The sequence below is a fragment of the Coenobita brevimanus genome, chromosome 56, assembly GCF_032717465.1.
Source record: "Coenobita brevimanus isolate Jiangsu-jjx chromosome 56, ASM3271746v2, whole genome shotgun sequence".
Lineage (NCBI taxonomy): Eukaryota > Metazoa > Arthropoda > Malacostraca > Decapoda > Coenobitidae > Coenobita > Coenobita brevimanus.
In genome coordinates this window covers 33076714-33097516 of record NC_137009.1, presented here as the reverse complement: position 1 = coordinate 33097516, position 20803 = coordinate 33076714, and the positions used below count along the sequence as shown (strand labels likewise).

Sequence of the window (20803 nt, the reverse complement as noted above, 5' to 3'; positions counted from 1 at the left end):
TTTAGGGCTACATCCAAATCTCTGAGACTGCCTGTTCTTATGAACAGGGTTCCCACTTTACCGTTGCCTTATTTCCCTAGACGGCTGCTTAGATTTCCCTAGATTTGGTCCAAATTCCCCAAATAATTTTCACCAGATTTTTCAATGCATAATGCTAAAAAAGATTTATGAAAATGCACAGTTGCATTAGAAATGTTTACTTCAAAAACTGAGGCACTAGAACATATTTATTTCATTAAAAAAAAAAAAAAAACATGCAAAAATGAAAAGACACTAAGCTTACTTACCACGTGACACACACACACACACACACATACACACACACGTTATAAAACACTGACGATGAGGCCCAGCTGTTCAGCTGGGGACACTCAGAGCAAGTGAGCCGATGGGCAACTGTTGACAACAGATCCATCGCAACTCCTACGTTTTCATTGGCTAAGATTTCAAATCGGGGAATGGGGTTCTGTCAGACAGTACCTTCTACATGGGTGCTGGACGATTGACTGGTTAAGCGAGATTTTTGAAATGTTAATCTTTGAGTGTAGTATTTTATACTGGCGCCGGTGTGGTTTAAGTGCATATGGACATATTCCCTATATAATTCCTGATGTTTAATATAAATCCCTAGACTTCCCTAAACTTGTCGAAATCCCCAGATTATTTCCAAAGTTCCTCAAAAGTTCCAAATCTAGGGATAATTCCCTAAAAGTGGGAGCACTGCTTATGAATGTGTGAGGCCTTGATTGTTGTTGACAGTCTGTCTGTACTATGGGCGAGACTTTCTTTGGTCGTTACTTGGACTAATTAAATTCATCACTTCAACAGTCTCTGCTGCATTCATTCCTGTTTTATAAATTTGTGATAATTCATTCACATTAGATTTATTGCACAGCAACTCCAACTCATACATATAATCTAGCAAACATATTCCTGGACTATGAGGTATCGTCTTTGTGACTTATAAAACTTTCTCTGACAATTTACAGCTATAAACCCAATATGCCAACGTGTATTGATGATATATTACCATCATCTGTAACCTTTTCTGAATTATCTATGCTAGATAACAAAGTTCTTTTAATGGGGGACAGGTATGCGGTTATATCGCCCAGATCTGAGTTGGAATTTGTTTGTTTTAGTAAGTCTACAATTTTATGTAATTCTGCGGCTATACCAGCTACAAAATTTCTGCCTCCAGAGAATTTTATCAAGAATTCATTCTTAAGCTCATATATTCTAGTTCGTAAAGCTTACCTGACTTAAGCAAACTGCCAGCTGGGCAATGTTCCTGATTGATTCTAACAGAAAAAAACAACAACTATTTTTCTTTCTCATCTGTAATGTTTATTCTGACAAAGTGTTGCTCACATTTGTCTAACACTGTCGGTATGTCTATTGTCCATATCATTAAATGCAATTTTTTGAGACGCTGTCCTCATGATAAACATACACTGGTACCAAATTTGTGTAGCTTTGTTGTGAGGAAAGTAATGCACTGGTACTTGCGTTGTCTTGATATTTTCTGTTTGTTTGTTTTTATTGGAATTTCTTCGCAATTGTAATGTGAAGGTAATTCTTGTGTTTCCTGATCTGTGTTCTATCTTGTTTAGATTGTCTGAATTTACTAGCTTATCATAAATATGTATAAAAGTTCTAAATTTCTCATTGCCTACATCTGACAGCTCTGACCACTCGTTATCATTACTTACTGCAGAGCAATTTTCTTCTCCAATTTATTGTTCTGTTTCCACTTCTGTAGAGTTATTTGCTTCCTGGTTTTGGCTTTCTGCATATACTTATAATTCTTCTTCTGTAGGGTTATTAGGTAATCCTAATGTACATTCTTCTGGCACTGAATGTAGCGGTGTCTTAACCCCTAAAGACCGCATTGTTGTGAAGCAATGTTTCACCCCAGCCACAATTCAGGGTCGATTTTTCAACTTTTACCAAGGTAAATTTTTCTTCTTACAGATATGATGAGCTTGAATTTCCACTCCTGAAAATGCCAGTTTCAGTCCCCTAGGCCTAATGATTACCGGAGAACCGCCCATCAAAGACTGTAAAAGTCACCAGTCATGGTAAGAGACAAAACAGGAAAACATCAATAGAAACCTAATCTTTGCTAGAGATTCTTACCAAAATCGATGAGATCAATGTAAACTATGATTCTATTGATGAAACTAAGTGTAGGACTCAGCATGAGTAAAAGAAAAAAAATCATGATTTCCAACCTCGAAAAATTCGTCAAATATTAATTTTCGCTAAAGAACCTTATCTATATCAATGATATCAATGTTAAATATGATTCCATTGATGAAACTACGTGCAGGTGTCAGTGAGAAAGTAAAAAAAAAAGTGGTGAGTACACAGACACAGGCTGATCATGGCAATGAAATTACTACACCATGCTCAGGTCAAAGGATTGGTAGGAAGGAAGGTAGAGGTGGGGTACGGGGTCTCTGGTGGGGGTGAGGGGGGTGAGACACCCCAAATGTAGGGGAGATGGTGTGGGGGTAAACACACACAAAGGGATCATAGCAGGGAAATTGTCGCGTCACTCGATATAAAGAGGGGTGGAGGGAGGTGGAGGAGGGGTGAGAGGTCTCTGGTGGGGATGAGGGAGAATGAGACACACACCCAGTGCGGGGGAAGTGGTGTGAGGGGTATTATGGTGGGAGAGAACACACGCATAGGGATCATAGATGGGAAATTGCTGAGTCATTCGATATAAGAGAGGTGGAGGAGGGGTTGGAGGGTCTCTGGTGAGGGTGAGGGGGATGAGACACAACCCCAATGTGAGGGAGGTGGTGTGGGGTTATTATGGTGGAAGGAAACACACACATAGGGATCATAGATGGGTAATTGCTGAGTCATTCTATAAGGGGAGGTGGAGGAGGGGTGGGAAGTCTCTGGGGGGGGGTGAGAGGGATGAGAGACACCCCCAATGTGGGGAGGTGGTGTGGGGGTATTATGGTGGGAGGAAACGCACAATAAGTGATCACAGCAGGAAAATTGCTGAGTCATTCGATATGAAACAGTGTATGGATGGAAGCAGAGGAGAGGTTGGGGGGGTTTCTGGTGAGGGTAAAGTGGGATGAGACACCCCCCATACAATGTAGATGTGATATTGGTGAGTAGTTTGGGTGGGAGGGGACAGAGCTGGCTGTATCCAATCAGCCAGAGGGAGGCGGAGAAGTGGCTGAGGGGGAGAGTCCCCCCACAGACCTGGTGAGGGGGTGGGATTTTCCTTCCCACCACCTCATCCCTCAGTTCCGATTGGGTAGGAACCATTTACGGCATAAAAAGGGCTGGCTTAGTGCTCAGCAGTTTTTGATACACCTTCTACGATCGTCAGTCATAGGACTTTATGTGGCAAACGAGCAAACTAACGATCGTAGGTCATAGTACTTCAGGGGTAAAACATAATGACATTGTTCACTAGATAGCATTAATTAATATTAACATTTTAACCCTTATGGGGTTAAGGCATCTGATAATAGGCAGATAGACATTCTACAGTTTTCTTCATTGCTCACTATATTAAAATTTAAATTATAAAACACGTACCATGCATCAGTGTAAAGTGTATAATGTCTTTCAGTGCAGTATATATATATATATATATATATATATATATATATATATATATATATATATATATATATATATATATATATATATATATATGTTAGTTTAGTACACTGTGTTGATACTGCTTTACGATTGGTATCATCTAACTTTCTCTCTGTCAAACACCACCTCTTCTCCTCTAAACCTCACCTTCTCTTTCTTACTGAGACTCAGCTGTCTGAGGCAACTGACAGCAAACCCTTTTCTGTATCCTCCTACTTTCTCTATACTCATTTCAAAGCCAAAGGTGGATGTTGCATATATGTACGCAATGACACATCTTGCTCTCGTGTCCCTGAACTTGATTCTTCTGAATTTTCTACTCTCTGGCTTCGGCTCTCCTGTCATTCTCTGACTAAATATATCTTCGCTGTTTACTTATCTTCCAGTACTACTGACTATCAAAAATTCTTCGACTATCTTACTTCTACGATGGAAGACATTCTATCCATTTCTCCTTTCTCTGAAATCTTCATTCTAGGAGATTTCAATGTTCACCACCACCTTTGGCTCTCCTCTCCTTTCACTGATCCACCTGGTGAACAAGCCTTCAATTTTTCTATCCTTAATGACTTAGAGCAGCTTGTACAGCATACTACCCATATCCCTGACCGCCTTGGAGAGAGCTCCAACATACTTGACCTCTTCCTTACAACTAATCCATCTGCTTACACTGTTAATCTTTTCTCTCCTTTGGGCTCCTCTGATCATAACCTTGTTACTTTTACATGTCTTATCACTCCAGTACGGCCTGTGGATCCTCCAAAGAAACGTCGTCTGTGGCACTTTGGAGCTGCGGATAGGGAGGTCCTCAGGCAGTACTTCCTTGATTTTCCCTCGATTGATTATTGCTTCCAGGGCTGGGAGCCATTTGAGCGTCCCTTGCGTATTTTGGAGGTTATTCTCTCGGGCATGGAAGCATACATTCCCTTCTCATATCCTTTGAATAATGTAAGAAAGCCTTGTCTTAATCACGCTTGTTCTAATCCTATCCGCAAAATGGGAGAGGGGCAATAAAAGGTACTGGAGCCAATGCACTCCTGAATCACATTTTTTTTATGTTTCTGCCCTGAATCATGCTAAGTCTGTTCTTCGCTCTGCTAAAAATAATTTCATCCATACTAAATGCGCTCAACTCTCCAACTCGAATTTTTCCTGCTCCTTCTGGTACCTTGCCAAAAACCTTTCTAACAACTTTACCTCATCATCCTTCCCTTGTCTTTTCTACTCTGATGGCTCTGTAGCTATTTCTTTTACTGATAAACCAGATCTCTTCGCTCAGACTTTCTCCTCCAATTCCACCGTAAACGATTCCGGTGCTGTTCCTCCATCACTTCCCCCCTCAGACTTCCTCAAGGCTGACATTAAAATTTCTTCAGCTGATGTATATTCTGCCATCACAGGCCTCAATAATAACAAGGCATATGGGCCTGATATAGTCCCTCATGTTGTCCTCAAGAACTGTGCTTCTGTGCTTACTCCCTGCCTAGGTAAACTCTTTCACCTTTGTCTTTCTACTCGTACCTTCTTGCTTGAAGTTTGCTGTCATTCAGCCGGCCCCAAAGAATGATGACCATTCCCAACCCTCTAACTATCGTCCAATATTTTTAACATCCTGTGTCTCAAAAGTTTTTGAGTCTATTCTAAATAGAAAAATTTTAAAGCATCATTTCTGTTACGCCCTTCTTTCTGATGACCAGTATGGGTTCCGTCAGGGACGCTACACTGGAGATCTTCTCATCTACCTTTCAGACTCCTGGCCATCCTCCTTTCGGGACATTGGCGAAAGCTTTGCCATTGCACTTGACATCTCAAAAGTTTTCGATCGAGTCTGGCATAAATCTTTAATTTCCAAACTGCCCTTTCACGGTTTCTGTCCTTCTATCTGTGCCTTCACCTATAGCTTCCTTTCTGGTCGTACTGTAGCTGCTATTGTAGACGGCCATCGTTCTTCTCCTAAATCTATTAACAGTGGTGTTCCTCAGGGCTCTGTCCTATCACCAACTCTCTTCCTTTTATTCATCAATGATCTAAACTGTAAATCTAATCCTATCCTCTCATATGATGATGATTCCACCTTTCCATTTGGTTTCCGCAAGGTCCATCTCAACAGTTACTTCAACAAACAAGGGATGAAGCTATGGCACACCTAATGTCTGACTTGGCTCTTATCTCTGACTGGGGTAAAAATAATCTTGTTGTTTTTAATGCATCAAAGACTCAGTTTTTAAACCTCTCAACCTGTCGAAATCTTCCACAGGAGTACACACTAATGTTTAATAATATCCAGCTCAATCCTGCATCATCCTTGAACATGCTTGGGGTTTCATTCACACCCGACTTATCTTGGAAAGATCATATTGCATCTCTTGTACAATCTGCTTCCAAGAGATTAGATGTGCTAAGCCACCTCCATGCCTTCTTTACTCCTGCACAGTTGTTGACTTTATACACGGGTTTTATTCGCCCCTGTTTAGAGTACAATTCTCATGAGTGGGGAGGCTCCCCACATACAGCTCTTCTCAATAGAGTGGAGTCAAAGGCAATTTGTCTCATCAGCTCTCGTCCTCTTACTGGCTCCCTTCAACCTTTGTCTCTTTGCCGCACTGTTGCCTCTTTATCTCTTTTCTATCGCTACTTCAATGGTCCCTGCTCCCCTGAACTGTCTGTTTGCATCCCTCCACCTCTACGGCAGGTGCATAGCACACGTCTAGCAACAAACTCTGATCCCTTTTCTTTCCAACTTTCTAATGCAAGAGTTAACCGTTACTCCTAGTCCTTCATTTATGCAACAGGTCAACTCTGGAACTTTCTCCCTTTCTCTGTATTTCCTATTTCCTATGATCTCCAGTCTTTCAAACGCGTGTGTCCAGGCATCTCGAAATGAATGGATCTTGAATTTGGCTCTCATTTATATTATTGTTGTTTTTTCTTGGAGGGAACGTTCAATTGGGCTCAGCCTTTGGTTCCTTCTTCCTCGCATTAAAAAAAAACAAGATCTGGAGTAGGACAGTTGTGTTGCCTTGCTCTCACGCTTTTTTTATCATGTGCATGGATTGGGTACTCTGATAAGCCGTGAGACACTGATTGTGGAGTATCAATTGGCAACTTCAGAGTAAGTGACCTTGACTTTGCTGATGATGCAGTTTTCCTAGCAGAGTCGCTGTAGATACTTCTGACTGTCCTCAAGGAAGTTCATGAGAATGCAAACCCATTGCGATTAAAGGTTTCTCAGGCCAAGACCAATGTCCTGACATATGGTTGCTTATTGAGTGAGGCAGTTCAGTTTGTTTATGCATTTGGTGAGAATGCGGAGGTTTTTTAAAGATTCGCTTATTATGGTCTTGTGGTATATAACAAAGGTAGGTCAGACGATGAGATTTCTCTTTGCATCAGTCTGCCCTAAGGGATTATGAATTCACTTAACTCAGAAATGTGACAATGTCGTTATTTGTGTGGAGGAATGAAAAATCACATCTTCATAACATTGGTCTTCCGTGTCTTACTCTATAGCTGAGACATGGACACTAAACAGTGACATGAACTGGCAAATTGATTCCTTTACTGTCAAGTGACTTCCCAGGATCATGGGATATCGCGAGTATGATCGGATAGGTAATGAGTGACTCAGTGAGGCTGAGTCGAGGCCTATTACTCACATAATAAGTCAGTGCCAACTCTAGTGACGTAGACTCTTGGCCTGTTTTCTTGAGGCTGACCCTGTACACAAGGCAACCTCGAAGAGTGTTTACCTTGGGTGGAAATCAAAGTGGAAGACCACGAAACTCATGGCTCTCCCACCATTTCTCATTCTAGTATTATCACTTTTCTTGCTGCTCTTCACATTTTCCATTTAATTTATTCCCTCTACCTCCCTCCCTGCCTTCTACCTCAGTACCATACAGCCATGTTATTCCTGGGTGATGCTTCTTCACTCTTTCTCCCGTCTTTCCTTCTTTTTCCATGCCTGAGAGAGAGAGAGAGAGAGAGAGAGAGAGAGAGAGAGAGAGAGAGAGAGATTCTTTCCCCCTCCTCATATAAATGATAATATTTTATTATATAAATTACTTTTATCATGGTATGGGCTTCAGTACAAACCTCATATAACTGGACAATATTTATACCTTATTTATTTCTATTGTAACGTTAACCCACCCCGTGCCAGTGCCATTTTAAAACGGCGTTATGCAACTGCATGCTCAGTGCCAGTACTGTTTTAAAACATCATTTTTTTTCCAAAAATCATGGAGAGCGCAATTTTCAAACTAGGCACACAAAAATTGGTGAGGATGTACATCAACTCTTCCACCCCCTTGCCTCTGGCGCTCAGGCCTATACACCCATGCGCTGAGTCATTGCCCTCGCTCTGCCTCACTCTGCTTCTATCAGTCATACTGTACAGTCATGTCTTGCTGCAGTCTCTCTGACGAGGAGATTCAGGAGCTCCTGAAGGTGCCCTACACTGGCGAAAGCGAATTTGATGACGACATGCAAGATAAAGATTATGTGCAACCGAAAGATGAAAGTACCTGTGAGGAGGAAATACCCACACCAAGGAAATCCAGGTATGTGGGGTGTGCTAGTACCTGAGGGATGAGTGCATCAGTTCGTCGTCGCCTAGACCTACGTGATGAGGAGGAGGATTCAGAGAAGAAAGGTGAGGCTTCTAGTATTCCTTGTTTGCTGGGGAAGTCGAGGATTTCCCCACGTGGGGTTGGAAGTGTTAGGAGGAAGAGAGGGAGATTTGGGAATATTCCACTGTCTGGGGACGCGGGTGAGTCATCTCACCTGCGCTATCCCTCTCACCCACGTGACCTAGCCCGCCCTAGCACCTCAGGACAACGTGTTCCCCCATTCCTCGCACCCAGCACATCCACAGAAAGTGTTCCCCAATTCGTCACACCCAGCACATCTCGTGAAAGTGTTCCTCCTTTTGCTACATTTCCCAGTACATCGAGGGAAAGTGTTCACCTATCCCCCACATTTCCCAGCACCTCCAGTGAGACTTTTCACTCCTTCCCCACACTTTCCCACGCTTCCCGACGGCCATTGGATGAGGGAGGTGATGATGGTGATGAGGAGGAACTGACGTGGGAGTGGGAGGATAGGAGTGACTTTGTTCCAGAAATACAACCGTTCACATACGAGCATGTTGCTGGGTGTACTGTACCTGAACTAACCCCAACTTCAAGTAGGCTGGATTTCTTCAGAAATTTTTTTACTGTGGACTTTGCATTGAGCATTGTTGCCCTAACTAACGCCTTTGCTGCCTTTGAGTGTGCAGGGGTAACACAGACGCCACATAGCCAGTTGCTTGAGGTGGACGTGAGCCTAAACGAGATTTATGTGTTCCTAGGCCTGGTACTTTTGATGGGGATTTTGAAAAAGAACCAGCTTCCCTCCTACTGGACCGTAGATCCATTAATGGAAAACACCTATCTTTGGGAAAGTAATGGGGAGGAATCGGTTCCAGTACATGCTTAGCCGCCTGCATTTCTTTGACTAACTTAACCCTGCAAACGCAAACAACACGGACAGGATGGAGGATACGTGTGGTTTTCGATAGTGAGAAATTTCGTACCTCCTTTTCTCCCTACAGAGACCTCATCATAGACGAGAGTCTTGTGCTTTGGAGAGGTAATATTGCCTTCAGGCAATATATCCCCAGCAAAAGGCACAGGTTTGGTTTCAAAATCTTCGTGATGTGCAACTGTAAGACTGGTTATGTGCAGGACATAGTCTTGTACACAGGTGTTCAGACGGACATCGTTGAAGATCGAACCTTGGGACTGTCTGGGACTGTGGTGAAGATGATGATTGTTGAGTACCTTCATTGTGGGCACGTCCTGTACCTGGATAACTGGTACACAAGTCCCCTTCTGGTCAGGTACCTTCACCTTCAGGAAACAGGTCTGTGTGGCACTGTGAAAAAGAGCCTCAAGCACATGGAGAAGGTGGGTAGGAAGCTGCAAAGGAACGAAGTTGTATTTTACAAGGCCAATAACATCCTTGCAACAGTCTGGCATCATGACAGAGAAGTCTTCCTCCTCTCGTCTGTACACAAGCCGCTTGTACACCGCACCAACAGCATCGACTACAGGACAGAAGGGCGGCACCTATCAACCTCACCAGTCGCCACTTCCCCACGATCATCCCTCCCACAGAGACTCGTCAGATCCCACAGCTAAGGTGTCATGTGTGCACAAATAGCACCGCAAGGCCACGTACTCAGCGGAAGGCCTCTAGGTATATGTGTGCACGATGCCACCTTGGTCTGTGCATCTATCCCTGCTTTGAGGAGTACCACACTCTTCAAAACTATTGAGTATGACAGTGGAAGACTCTTGTAAATATTATCTCACAAGTCTAGGGACTGTATGTAGTGAAGTAATGTTGTTATCAAAAGTGTAAGACGATGTATTCACAATGAGACACTCAGAAATATTCTTACAGTGTCTGTGTATACTGAAGGCATGTGTAAGTGCATGTGTAAGTGCATTACATAGTGAAGTAAAGTTGTACATAAGTTACCGTAAATGTAAGACAAAGGATGCACAGTGAAAGAGATACGTAACAGGTAACAGGTGTTGCAGTACTAAGTGATTTATATGAAAAAAAGATGTTTTCTGTATGATATCCAGTGAAAAAAAAAAAAAAATCATGCATATGAAGGGAACTGAAAAGTGTAAATAACATTCCTAGACCTTCCCAGAGTAACGTTGGCCAGAATACCTGAGTTTACCTTCATAGAAAACGAGTTTTTCTTTCACCTTCGCTGCAGTTCTTCTGGGAAACCACACCCGAGGGGCAGACCGGGGACTTCCAGAAAACGCACTTCAAGCCTCCGGTGAGTCTTTTAATGGTGATATTCGTTTTTTTCACATCAAAATCTATCACTTTATCGTAAAGAAAACAAAAATCGAAAAATGGCCGGCACTGTCGTGTCATTTTATGTCTGGGGTGTCAGGCACGCAGCAGGTTAAATAACATTGGGTTTAACATACTCTTCATCGACAATATTTTTATCATTATATCAAATACCTTGAATTGGGCTAACTCCCTGTATAATACAAAAAAAAAAAAAAAAATTGTTGAATAATTTCCTTATGATCTTTTGAAAATATTCAACATAGTATGAATTAAACACAGCATAGTTATAAGTTCTAGAATAGTTATGCAAATGTTTACCTTACTGTTTTCATAACTTTATTAAAAAAAAAAAAAAGACGAGTAGTCTTGTTTGCCTGTTTAGCTTTTCTTTTTCTTTTTTAATGAGTGTTTGTTAAATTGATTGGTTTACAGCTTATTATATGTCGCCGAATATAGAATAGATGCAACTTCAAAAAGAGACACAATTAATCGTTTCATTTCGTTTTTCGCTTCGTTGTTGAAGGCTCCAACATCCTTGCATGAGTCGGCCTAGGTTACCTAGTAGCGGCTTTCCATGCTGCTCGATCTCTGGCAGCCTCCCTGTTAAGCTCCTTAACCATGAGGTCATACTGAATGACCTCGTATCAGGTCTTTTTTGGTCTACCTCTTGCAATCCCATCCCTTGTATTAACGGTTCTCACTCTCTGCACCCAGTTATCATCCCCCATCCTCTCCACATACCTAAACCACCTCAATCCACCTCTCCTCATCACAGTCCCAATACACTCCGGTCCCATCCTACCTCTCAACTCCTCTATCGTAAACCTAGCCCCCCCCCCCAAGGCCTTGCACTCAGGGACGCATTGCACATTGTCATTTCTGTACGGTTGAGCCTGCGAATATCCTCTTCTTTTACTGACCAGGTCTCACCATCATACAGCATTACACTCCTAACACATGCTGCATACAAAGATCACTTAGCACGTAGGGAAAGCCCTCTCAATGTCAGGTGAGGCAACAGCTCCCTGAACTTCTTCCAACCACTCCTCACCCTAGCCACACCTGCAGCACATAACATGTCACTCAAATAACAAAACTCTTCCACACACTCAAGAAACTCACCAGCAAATTCAGTCCTTTCACGCCTGACAATCTCCTGCTTTTCCCGACACACGACGCACATAGAATCAGCATTATCTCGCAGTCTACCTCTAATACAACTACATCTGTTATGCACCCACTTATCACAAATAATGCACAGGATGGAATTACGACCCATGCCTTTGTGGCAAATTACACATGGCCACACTACCTCTTCTTTGACAGTACTGCCACCAACCCTAGATATCCTCACTTTTATCTGCGTTAACTTTTAAACCCTGGTGCCCCATACCATCTCTCCACTTCCTAAATCTTTCCTCCGGCTCTTTCATTCTCTGGAATCAACGCCAAATCATCAGCATACAACATCTCCCACGGGATTCCATTTCTGAAGTCACGTGAGAGGGCTCAAAACTGCCCCCTGATGCACACCAACACTAAAAGGGGAATAAATTTCAGCCCATTTTGATGAACAAGTTTGTATACAACATTTGAGGATATGCCAAACATTCTATTCTAAATGACTAAATCCAAAGAAAAAAAAAGACATCCTACACTGAGTGTATTTCTCTAACAAAGGCGTCCTCTACACCAAAGAAATAATCTGGTGGAATGAGGAACTAAGCAATTAAAATGGCCATAATACTAAATTGGGATGACTTATATGTCTGTGTTCAGTATGTTTGTTCAGATGTGTTCAAACTGTATTAATTTCTAAGTTATTTTTTTTCATTCCATGCATATTGTGTCCATCCGTTAATAATTTACAATTCTAAATTATTTTGGATGGAAGATACTCTGCACACCGAAGCAAAGTTCCCCTTACGACATAATCATTACCTGGTTACACAGAATGCCAACCATCTTCTTGAGCGGAAAGGTCTTAGTAATACTATTAACAGTAAATATTCAGTTGCTGGTAAATCTCTTATCTAGTGCTTCTTCTGGGGAACATTGTCCTTTATGTCCTCTGTTACGGTACAACGCTGACTTAAAAGGGATTGGAAGTGCGTGCTTTGAACTGAAGTAAAAAAAAAAAATAAGTAATCTGAGTTCATCATTTTAAAGTTCGTTTACCCAATGTTTCATTTCGAATTGTTAAATTGCAGGCCCTGAGCAATCAGATTTCCTTAAGATACTGTATGGAAATATTATTACTCTGAGTCAGCGTTGTTGCTGAATGGTAATATGTGCATATTTTAATTTAACAGTTCATGTAACTAAAATATTTGTTGGGTTAGGTTGCTTCGACCTAGAAGGCCAACTTGAACAGTTTTTAAACACATTTCACTGAACCTGGTGGGAGGGTTGTGGACAAGGCAAGAAGGGATTCGACTTTCAGAACAAACAATGGCCAGATCACAGGTCAAAGTCAAAGTTCCAGCCATTTTTCTGTGTGTTAACAAAATGACCAAAACAATTTTGATCTGATGTAGTCCAAAGCTGGTGGAAAGGTTGAATATAAACAGAGGTTTGACCTATTTTTTTGTTTTTGTTTTTATAGAACAGTAAAAGTTGTGCACATAAGTCTCCTCACTGGGGTCTCAATACTTCAGCTAATTTTGTAAGAAAAGGTGGCTAACAATCATATCAATTTAGACAATAGTTTTTTAACCGTTTCTGGTATCACTTTGGCAATAAAATTTCTTTAAGAACAGTGAGTTAATATAATTTCTTTTACTGCAAGGTCTTATAATCATATAGATGTTAGTGCATGGCATACATAAATTTTACGTCTCTTACATTATAGAGCTACAATTGTCTTCACTTTTCAGCTTTCATACTGTCATGGGATCACCGACTCATTCGGCAGCTGCATTACTGATTGGTCTTCTTATTGTCAGATCATCAGCAGGGAAGCAGCATCTCTCAGCTACTGTGGCTGCGGAAGTGGGTACATTTGGAAACATGGAAGACATCCAGGCATCAAATGTAATGTATCTTCTTGCTGAACAGTATACCCCAAAGTGCCTCAGAGCTGTGATATTGCCTGAAGAAGGAAAAAAATCAAAATCTTGGTCAAATAATGGAACAAGCACATATCCAGAAAATACACCATATTCCCGATATGACAAGCTTTGTGCAAAAAGTTCAATGGAAAACGTAGTTTTGGACCAGGCAAAATTAGCTGTGAAAATTATCCTCAGTCAGCAAGTTTCTCACCAAAATCATAAAACACTAAAATATGTAAAGAAATATGTTGCGAGAGTGACTCCGCATTCCTGCATAACATACATGATGCCAGAATCACCCGACTCCCAACTGCTGGCTTTACTAACAGACGCTTCTTCCAACAAGCTAACACAATACTTCCTCGTCCATGCCGAAGACACTGTTGAGGCTGAACGCTTCCTCCTGGATCAACGCCTGGGGAAGGAGCAGAACATGGCAGCCATTATCCCACAGACGAATCAAAACAGTACCTACTGGCGTGTATTAATACGCCAGCTCTTGCACCCTTCAGGCTCCCCCAAAATTCTCAGTGTAAACAAATGGTCCAATGGCACGGGCCTTGCAAATACCAATGACATATTCCCAGACCAGATGGCTAACTTCTACGGAACCAAACTTATAGGCTCCGGTTTGCACTACAGGCCATTTGTGGACTATGAGATAGTTGAAGGATCCAGGGTGGTGATATCTAAACCATCAACTGACATCAACATTCTAGATACAATCGCTTGCAACCTGAACTTCACCTACGACATCGTCATGCCCGCTGATGGTGAATGGGGCGTTCTCAAAGATGATGTGAGTATTGGGAAGTCTCTCTCTCTCTCTCTCTCTCTCTCTCTCTCTCTCTCTCTCTCTCTCTCTCTGCAAGGTTTCTCTGCTTCATTAATCTTTTTTTCTGATTACTGTTTCAACTCATGAACTTTTCTGTCGTTAACTTTTAGTGTTTTATAGTACTCGATTTTCTTTTAACTTTAACATTGTAAAATTTTTCGCATATTTCGGTCTTCATCGTTTCAATACTACAGTAAACTGTTGTCTGTATACTTTTAATATTGACTTACTGTAAATATGGTAGCCTAATGACAACAGAAAATGATGAAATATCAATTAAAATATGATAATTTTTTGGCTTTGGTTTTACTCCTCAGTACCTTTTAATTTCGTTCCAAACATGACGGGTCATTTGTATATAATTATTGTCCAGTTTTTAAAGAGGTAGTCAGGTCACACACAGCATGTAGTTAAGCTCAGTGGTTTAGTTATCAAGAAAAATATTGTCAAAACGGGAGCAGCTAACATCGGCAAATTATCTTTCATCCTACGTTCTAAGTTGTTGGAAAATTAATTGCCGTATGAAAGAATATAAGTCAAGAGTGACAGGAGTGGAAATGAGTTATCTGAATGGAGCATGTGGAAAGGTTCACAGAGACAGAGAGACAAACGAAGATGAGAAGGAACATTGTGGTGTTGATGTGGATGTGTTGGAAAACAGAAGTACCTTAAGATGTTTTGGTCATGTACAGATAAAGCAAAGTGTTTGTAAGTGAAATGGAGAGGGTAAGTGGAAAGGGAGACAGAGGATGAGGTGTCGGGATGAGGTGGAAAGTTTTAGGATTGAGGAGGGGTGGGGTTGAAGAGAGGACAGAATGATGACGGAGTACAGGATGACATGGAGGCGATTCGTTTGTGGCCATTCCCTCGGGATTAGGCGTCTGGCTATAAGAAGATTAATAAATGAAAGAATAATGCATACCTCCGATTGAAAATAATCATACACTCTGAGGTGAAATGGGTATTTTAGAATCGTCAAAAACTCAAGAGCGTAATGTATACTACCATCCATTGCAACATGCGAAGGGATAGGTTGACAGTTTCGAAGATCCTGAGGTAATCTAATTATCAAAAGGTATTTCTGTATTCATGGCCCCTTTGAGAAACTAAAAAATGTCATAATTGCGATAGGTATAGTACCACCATTTTTTGACATGCAACCGTGTGTGTGTGTGTGTGTGTGTGTGCGTGTGTGTGTGTATGTATGTGTGTGTGTGTGTGTGTGTGTGTGTGTGTGTGTGTGTGTGTGTGTGTGTGTGTGTGTGTGTGTGTGTGTGTGTGTGTGTGTGTGTGTGTGTGTGTGTGTGTGTGTGTGTGTGTGTGTGTGTGTGTGTGTGTGTGCCAATAGATATAGATTGACAGATAGATAGAAAATATATATAAAAAATAGATAGATAGTATGTGGTGTGTGTGTGTGTGTGTGTGTGTGTGTGTGTGTGTGCCAATAGATATAGATTGACAGATAGATAGAAAATATGTATAAAAAATAGATAGATAGTATGTGTGTGTGTGTGTGTGTGTGTGTGTGCCAATAGATATAGATTGACAGATAGATAGAAAATATGTATAAAAAATAGATAGATAGTATGTGTGTGTGTGTGTGTGTGTGTGTGTGTGTGTGTGTGTGTGTGTGTATGTGTGTGTGTGTGTGTGTGTGTGTGTGTGTATGTGTGTGTGATTTCAATCATTAATTAACCTATAAATTCTGGCAAAGTCCTGTTTTTCTTCACATTAAATACAAATGATGCCAGTAAAGACAGGAGTGTTTCATGGCATTGTACAACTGTACAAAATAGCATTGTTACTCAGGGGTCTGATAGACACGTAACGTACACTAAGATGGCTGCTGTTTCCGAAGGGTTGATACATTCATATCGACGTATTTATTACCTGAAACACAGGAAATGCCTCTTGTATCCCATGCATAACCAATATTGTTGGATATGCAAGGGTACCAACAGTTTCCTAGCCCCCAGCCTGTTTTTCCTAAACCATCGTCGTTTGTCATATTGTTTAGCACAAAGTCGTAACTATACTTTTTGGTACAGTTGTACAGAACATGCTGAAGCATAAATATGGATTGATTGTACAGTTTCTGATTATTTGTTAATTTGTCCGACATAGTGAACCTCCATACTTAGAGTGATGAGCATTAACTTTAACGTGTACCCTCATATTCATGAAAATATTTGCTAAAGAACAGAGAAGCTCCATCATACTTTAGCTTCACCAGTCTTTAGTTTCACCAAACAATAACGACAACAAACAAGCATTAGCTGCATCAAAATCTAAATCCAGCAAAATTTAGCTGCACCAAATTAATATGAATCAGCTGCACCAAATACTTACTGCATCAAACATTACTTGCACCAAACAAACAGTAACTGCACCAGACATTATCTTCACTAAGCACTGTGTGTGATGTTGAGTTCAGATAAGCCAACCCCCCCTGTATTTTGGTCATGACGCAAAAACAAGTACCTTCAGTGGATCTCATTATTTTCTTCCTTCTGTTACTCGTCCAAAAGAGTAACTGGAATGGAAAGATGGGTGACACTGAGTTTGGATAAACCAAATGTCTTGCTTAGCCATGGAAAGAGAAAATCTTTTTGTTCTGGACCTGGCTCCTTGCTTAATCTCAAGACCAATTAAAAAGTCATGGATGATGTCGACTTAGGACGACCCACCTTCCCTTTGTGCCTGGTCATGATACAGGAAAGAGCAAATTCACTACCTGGGTTATTGCTGATGTTCTGTCTTCGTTATGCACTTGGAAATTATTACAAAATGCTGGAGGCTTGTCTTCTTCCCAATTAAAGTCTTAAGGATACGGCCATAAGTCCTGAAACAGCCTCTTCAATCATTTTCAGGACAAATGGATCAACCTTATAAGTGACGATGAATTTCAAGTCATTAAGCACTAGGAAACCGTGTCAGTGTACCCCATCATCCTCAGTCTGTATGCACTTTTCTCTCATGACACTGGTTTTCAAAATGTATCTCTCTCATCAAAGTCATTTCTTTAGCCTGGCCATTGTTAAGAAGCGATTCAGTTCACCGGATCCTGTCATGTATGGTCTCACATTTTCGGAGCTTGCTTTCCATTTCCCTGTAGTAGTTTTAAGTCCCTGGTAATAAATCCGGTTCAGTTCTGTTTCCCATCAAGAAGGGCTATTGTTTTGGCGTGGTGGGCGATGATGAAAGCCAACTTCTTGTGCTTAGCATGATAAGAGTGAATTTACCATACTTTTTTCACCTTAGCATGGGCTAGATTTTCATCATTTTTCGGCTTATTTCACGTGGCTCAGTAGCCGAAGTCAATACTACGCTTATCTACTGCACTTAATCGTGACTAGCATCCTATTTCAGTATTAATCTGTTTTTACAAATCAGGACTCGAAATAAAGTGATGACAAATTTAAGCCAAGGAAAAGTAAAAAGGTAAAAACTTAATCATTCTCTGCCTGTCTCGACCATTCCCAGGGCCACTGGACAGGAGTAATGGGTGACGTTGAGTCAGAGCGAGCAAACTTCTCTTTGAGTGTAGCCATGCTTGAGGAGCGAGTAAATTCATTGGATCCTACCAATATGTACATCATGGACGCCCTCACCTTCATCACAGCCAAAAGTCCCCCGAGTGCTACCTGGCAGAAGCTCATCACTCCTTTTCAGTGTGAGTTAATGTAAGATCTATGTATCTATCTATTGCCAAACGCCTTAATCCCGGAAGGATTAGCTACAAAGAAATCGCCCCCATGTCGCCCTGTCCCGCGCCATTTCACTGCCCTCCCCCCAGCCTACATCCCCCTCTTTCATATACCTCTCCACCCCATCTCTCCATCTCATCCTCGGGCTCCCGTTCTCTATCCCCCCTCCACCTCACCCACATACACTCTCCTCTTTAGTCTCTCGCTCTCCATCCTCTCCACATTGTATTTCTCCTAATGCTTTCTATCACATCCACACCACAATTCTTCACTTCCTCATTTGCCAGTCTGTCTCTCCATGTAACTCATCATGCTCCTCTCAAATAACCCATTTCCACTGCTCTCACCTTGACTTGTGTCTTTCCAACAAGGTCCAAGCTTCACTTTCATGCGTTAGAGTTCGTATCACAAAACTAGCATGCAGTAACTTTCTTACTCCATGCTCGCTTCCCCATTTATTATCGCTGCTTTCAAAGAACCAGCAATCTTTCTTCCTTGTTGTACCCTTTTGAAGCACTTCCTCCTCCAAACTCACATCCTTACTCATCACATCGCTCTTGCCTTACGAATCTCTTGGATTTCTTCTATGATATGTTCCACATATGACGAGACCAGATCTGTTGACAATGTATATCTCGATTTTCAAACACATTTGATAAAGTTTCCCATAAAAGATTACTTCAGAAATTCAATATGCTTGGGTTCAGAGGGAATGTGGTCGGGTGGATCGATAATTTTCTTACAAAACATAAGGGCCTTAATAAATGGTAAAGAATTGGACTGCAAAGATGTTACTAGTGGTGTGCCACAGGGCTCAGTACTGGATGCTATTCTGTTTTTAATGTACATAAATACTATAAATGAGAGTTTAATTTGGAAAACAACCATATTTGCAGAAGATACTAAAATAGGTAACAAAGTAGACACATCTTTACAGAGGCAGGCAATACAGAGTGACCTCAATTGACTTCTTAACTGGGCCCAAACCTGGCAAATGGACTTTATTATTACTAAATGCAAAGTGCTATACATTGGAAATAGAAATGGAAAAGCCAGTTAGACTATGAATAACAATAAACTATATAATGTCAGTCATGAAAAAGACTTAGGAATCATTACAACAAATGATTTTAAACCAACAATCAGTGTACAGAGGCTGTTAGGAATGCCAGCAAATCAATCCGATTCATTGGTAGAGCGTTTGAATATTAATCCAATAATTTCGTCCTCACTTTATATAATTCTCTATTTCGCCCGCATTTAGAGTATTGTGTCCAGTTCTGGTCACCTTATTACAATAAAGATATAGAGAAACTTGAATGAGTACAACGGCAGGGGATCAGAATGATATGTAGCTTGAGAAACAAACCATACAAGGAGTGTTTAGAAGCCTTCAATCTCATCACTCTAACTAAACGCAGATTACAAGGAGATTTAAATCAAGTATTTAAAATATTCAAAGGGCACGATAACAAGGCTGTCGTTAAATACTTTACAGTTGATCACCCGAATTATACTAGAGGCCTTGGGCACAAAGGAAATGGCAAACGATTCCAGTTGCATGAAGCTAAGCATTTCTTCTGTAATAGTGTTGTAAAAATATGGAACAAATTGCCCTCTAGTGTAGTAAATTGTGATACATTAATGGTTACATGGATAAGTATCTGTAGTCTAGCCCTCAGATTAATATGTTTACTCCTGAATAAAATACTTTTGTATATATAACTTTTTTTTTTCAGAGCAAAGACCAATTTATTAAATGTAAATAGAGTATAACCACAAACTACGATATGCACAGATAGGCCTGAGTTAACGGTCACTACTCTTACTTTCGACCTGTGATGGGCTGTGGATCACTGAGGGTCCCTGTTAGTTAAATGACCACTATCAGGATTATTTTTAAAATATACCGGGGGTCGCTGTTTCAGGAGGACTTTTGTATACTTGTACTGCATGGGAAAGTTCCTTGTCTCAGTGAAGTGAACGGAGCTGGGACCTGATTGACTGCTGCCTGCCTTAAAAGTACCAGGCAAGGCTGCTGCACCACCCCTGAACATCCACACTGTGCACTGTGCAATTTCCACGCTATGTCTGCAGACGCCCCCTTAACTTACCGTACCCATACATAATATCGTGCCTTAGTTATTTATTCTTTCATTATTCATTTTACTTTACTACTTTCTCTTTCAGGTTATTCAAACTGGAAGGTTATAGATAAAGTATTATAAAATGTAATTTTTCCTTTTCAGTCATTCCTATGAAATTTCCATGTCAGTTTTTCCATGATGCGTGGTGGTTTTTCTCACTTTTTCGTGCCAGTTTTAACTGGAGGGTTTAGAGGCAGGGGCAGCCTTCTTGCTTTACTATCCTTATCCTTCAGCATGTCAAATCAGATCTCGCATTTATAGTCTACTCTGTAACTAACAGCCTCGAAAGGACCATAAGGTCTGTTGCTGTTTGCTTTCCTCTGTACTCCTTTGTACTTCTTTGTACACTACCCAAGTCCTAAGATTCACAAACATTTTCCATTTCCTCATCATCCAATCTCACTATACATTCAGCAACTTTATTTCTCTCGAAGACCATAATTTTATTCTTCACTTTATTCATCTTTAAGTTCTGTTCAGGAAGCGATGGCAGAATCGGTAGAGAGATGGCTTGCAGTCCTCATGGACCCAGGTTCGAATGCCGGCTGGGGCAGGAAA

At 41.1% G+C, this 20803-nt stretch overlaps 1 protein-coding gene across 1 annotated transcript in view; it reads left to right on the top strand.

Moving 5' to 3' along the window:
• Positions 1-13842: 13842 nt before the first annotated feature.
• The window catches only part of LOC145401691 (glutamate receptor ionotropic, delta-2-like), a 29295-nt gene continuing 22334 nt past the window's right edge, over positions 13843-20803 (top strand). The window contains exons 1-2 of the mRNA XM_080273873.1: positions 13843-14355; positions 17875-18064. Coding sequence (XP_080129999.1) covers positions 13843-14355; positions 17875-18064 — 703 coding nt within the window. The remainder of the gene's footprint in view (positions 14356-17874; positions 18065-20803) is intronic.